Genomic DNA, 2,572 nt, shown 5'->3' with positions numbered 1-2,572 from the left:
TTATAAGCATTCTAATGGCATTTTAGCGAAAGGATTTTTATCAAAAACATAATTAATGTGCACAAATAAGTAATAGCTGAATTAACCACACATGTAAAAGGAGTTTTAGGGCCCCCCCCAGGAACTCTGGGCCCTAGGCAACTGCCTAGTTTTGCCTAATGGTAAATCCGCCCTGGTTCCAGGCTGCATGGAGAAAGGGGAACATTTTCACAGTCTTCCCAAGGATCCGAAGACTTGACAGGCATGGATTATGTTTGTCTATCAAAAGATCCCAACAGTCACTGGGTCAGGTTTGGTTGCTCCCTCCTCTGCTGGGTCCCCTCCCCCGTCTGACGGGTTCCTGGATCAGCCCCGGACTTATGGCTTGGTTCGAGTGCCTGGGGTGTTTCGACTACATGCTGTACTGTAGTCAACCAAAATCCTGGACGATTTTGAAATTGCCCCCAGAATTTTTTTTTAGGTACGAAAAGTAGGACATGTCCGGGAAAAAGAGGACGTCTGGTCACCCTACCATATCAACAATTTGATGTTTCAGTGAGTGAGTGCTTGTTTCTATGATGCGTCTTTGCTCAGCAGCTTTGCTCGTTGTAAACCAACCAATCAGCGCACAGCTCATCTAAATATTCATGATCATACCATAAAAGGAAGAAAACTTGTCCTTTCAAAGCTTTTAACCAGGCTTACATTAGGGCTCATAGAACAGCAAATATGCCATTTTCACCCCAACCAATGTTACACACCCTATTCAGATACCATAAGGACCAGCATGGAATAGCCTATAGAATCACTCTATGACCCCTTTAACAAAATGAAACAGCAGATCTGTGTCAAAGTAATGAATTTATCTTTGTTTTAAAAGTCTTATGTTTCCCTGAATATGACAACATCATCTTTGTTCTATGCTGTAGCGCACATATTGTTTACATTGTGACCGGTCAAACTAGGGAGTACCAATATGGTGGCCGGCGGCTTCACTTCAACCTCATACTACCAACGAGCAATCAGCGATCCAGTGAATAAATACAGGTCATGGGTTGTAGAGCTGAATTTCAAATGGTTGGAACTAATCTCTGTACAAGGTTTTTACTTTCTAGACCTGGATTACCGACCTCTGGCTTCCTATAATGAAAGACTGCAATAATATACTAGTGGTGTATGCTATGTAACAGTTTTCTCTAGATTTGATTTAATTATATCTCTTCTGGCTTCTTAACTGTAATACATCATAGTAAAAATGATGAAGCTTTGGGAAATTCTAGCTAACACTCCTTTACTCTCTGGTTCTATGTTCCCTTCTTGTTTACCTCGAGCACCTTCCCCTTTCATGGTCTCTGCATGGCCCTGCATTGTTCGGATTTATTTTCATAACACAGTAAAAATCATACAAAACAGAACACAATAGTAACAAAGATTAAATGTACAGTATCAAAATGTAAAAAAAGGAAGATTTACATAACATTATTGGTGATTGGGACTAAAACATAATAATATAAACCACTTTTCAGAATAAAATTGATACTAGAATGGACTTCATATCAATAAATATCACTAAGATAATCAGTTTTTTACATTATAGAGATGAATATGAACCAAGAAGACTTTGTTGACAGAAACGTGATACTTTATTTCCATAGCCTCTCTCTCTCTCTTTCTCTCCATCTTTCTCTCTCTCTCTGCTGAGTTAACAGATTGAACAAACCACACCTTTATATCTCCTACTGCGAGAGTCATTCCACTTTTCATAACTATAAACCTCCTGATCTGTGAGTTTACAAGAATCCCTTTTTATGGAAGTCAAATAAACGGCTTCCAGAGAAAATTACGGAAGGTTTGTAAAAAAATGACAGGAGCCACAAAACATGTACTCTTTCATCAGGTAAGACATTTTTTGACCATTCTAAAATAAAATGCTATCTTTACCAATCATAATTAAAAGTACACACCTGGTGTTTAAAAAAAACCTGTTTAAAATGTGTTTTTTATATAACAATCTTTCCACACTGACATAATTTTCCATTACGACACTCACCTATCCAGGACATTCAAGCTGAAGCTGTTGATTTATCTACTGGCTCTGACTGCCCTCGCTGTGTTTCTAAAGTCAGACTTCACTGACTGGCTTCAGCTGCAGCTTCAAAGTCAAAGCTTGTGTGCTTGTGAAAAATGTTTGTCTGAGGATAACCTGTTGGCCCTTCATCGCCTAAGGGGACTTGAGGAACCATTTTTGTCTGTGAATACCACCCTCTCTGAGGATGCTTTCAATTGGTGGAAGGTAAACTGCCATTCGGGATGCATAGTGATGTTATATGGCATTTTTAAAGTCATGGGGAATTAATATTTAAATGTCAAATCATTCTGGCGTTTCCCGTACATATATATAAATGTACTATATCAGGTGATATTGCCCAGAATTTTGAAAATAAATGTGTATATATAAAAAAAATCCTGTCTTAAAATCTTTTTTTTTTTGTCTCATTTTCGTAAGCAGGCAAGTTAGTTATACGTCAGCTTGAACACTTAAATTCTGCCAATCGTATATCAAGGGTCATCTATCAATCAAATTTTTTTGGTC

At 38.1% G+C, this 2,572-nt stretch overlaps 1 protein-coding gene across 1 annotated transcript in view; it reads left to right on the top strand.

Moving 5' to 3' along the window:
• Window positions 1-1,767: 1,767 nt before the first annotated feature.
• Window positions 1,768-2,572, top strand: part of LOC107100128 (CMP-N-acetylneuraminate-beta-galactosamide-alpha-2,3-sialyltransferase 1-like) — a 5,974-nt gene continuing 5,169 nt past the window's right edge. Inside the window, exons 1-2 of the mRNA XM_015398501.1 lie at window positions 1,768-1,876; window positions 2,038-2,272. Coding sequence (XP_015253987.1) covers window positions 1,860-1,876; window positions 2,038-2,272 — 252 coding nt within the window. The 5' untranslated portion in view covers window positions 1,768-1,859. The remainder of the gene's footprint in view (window positions 1,877-2,037; window positions 2,273-2,572) is intronic.

The sequence above is a fragment of the Cyprinodon variegatus genome, unplaced genomic scaffold (assembly GCF_000732505.1).
Source record: "Cyprinodon variegatus isolate N-32 unplaced genomic scaffold, C_variegatus-1.0 Scaffold938, whole genome shotgun sequence".
Classification (NCBI taxonomy): domain Eukaryota; kingdom Metazoa; phylum Chordata; class Actinopteri; order Cyprinodontiformes; family Cyprinodontidae; genus Cyprinodon; species Cyprinodon variegatus.
Note: the sequence above shows the minus strand (reverse complement) of the source record. Positions and strands in the feature narration are given on the sequence as shown.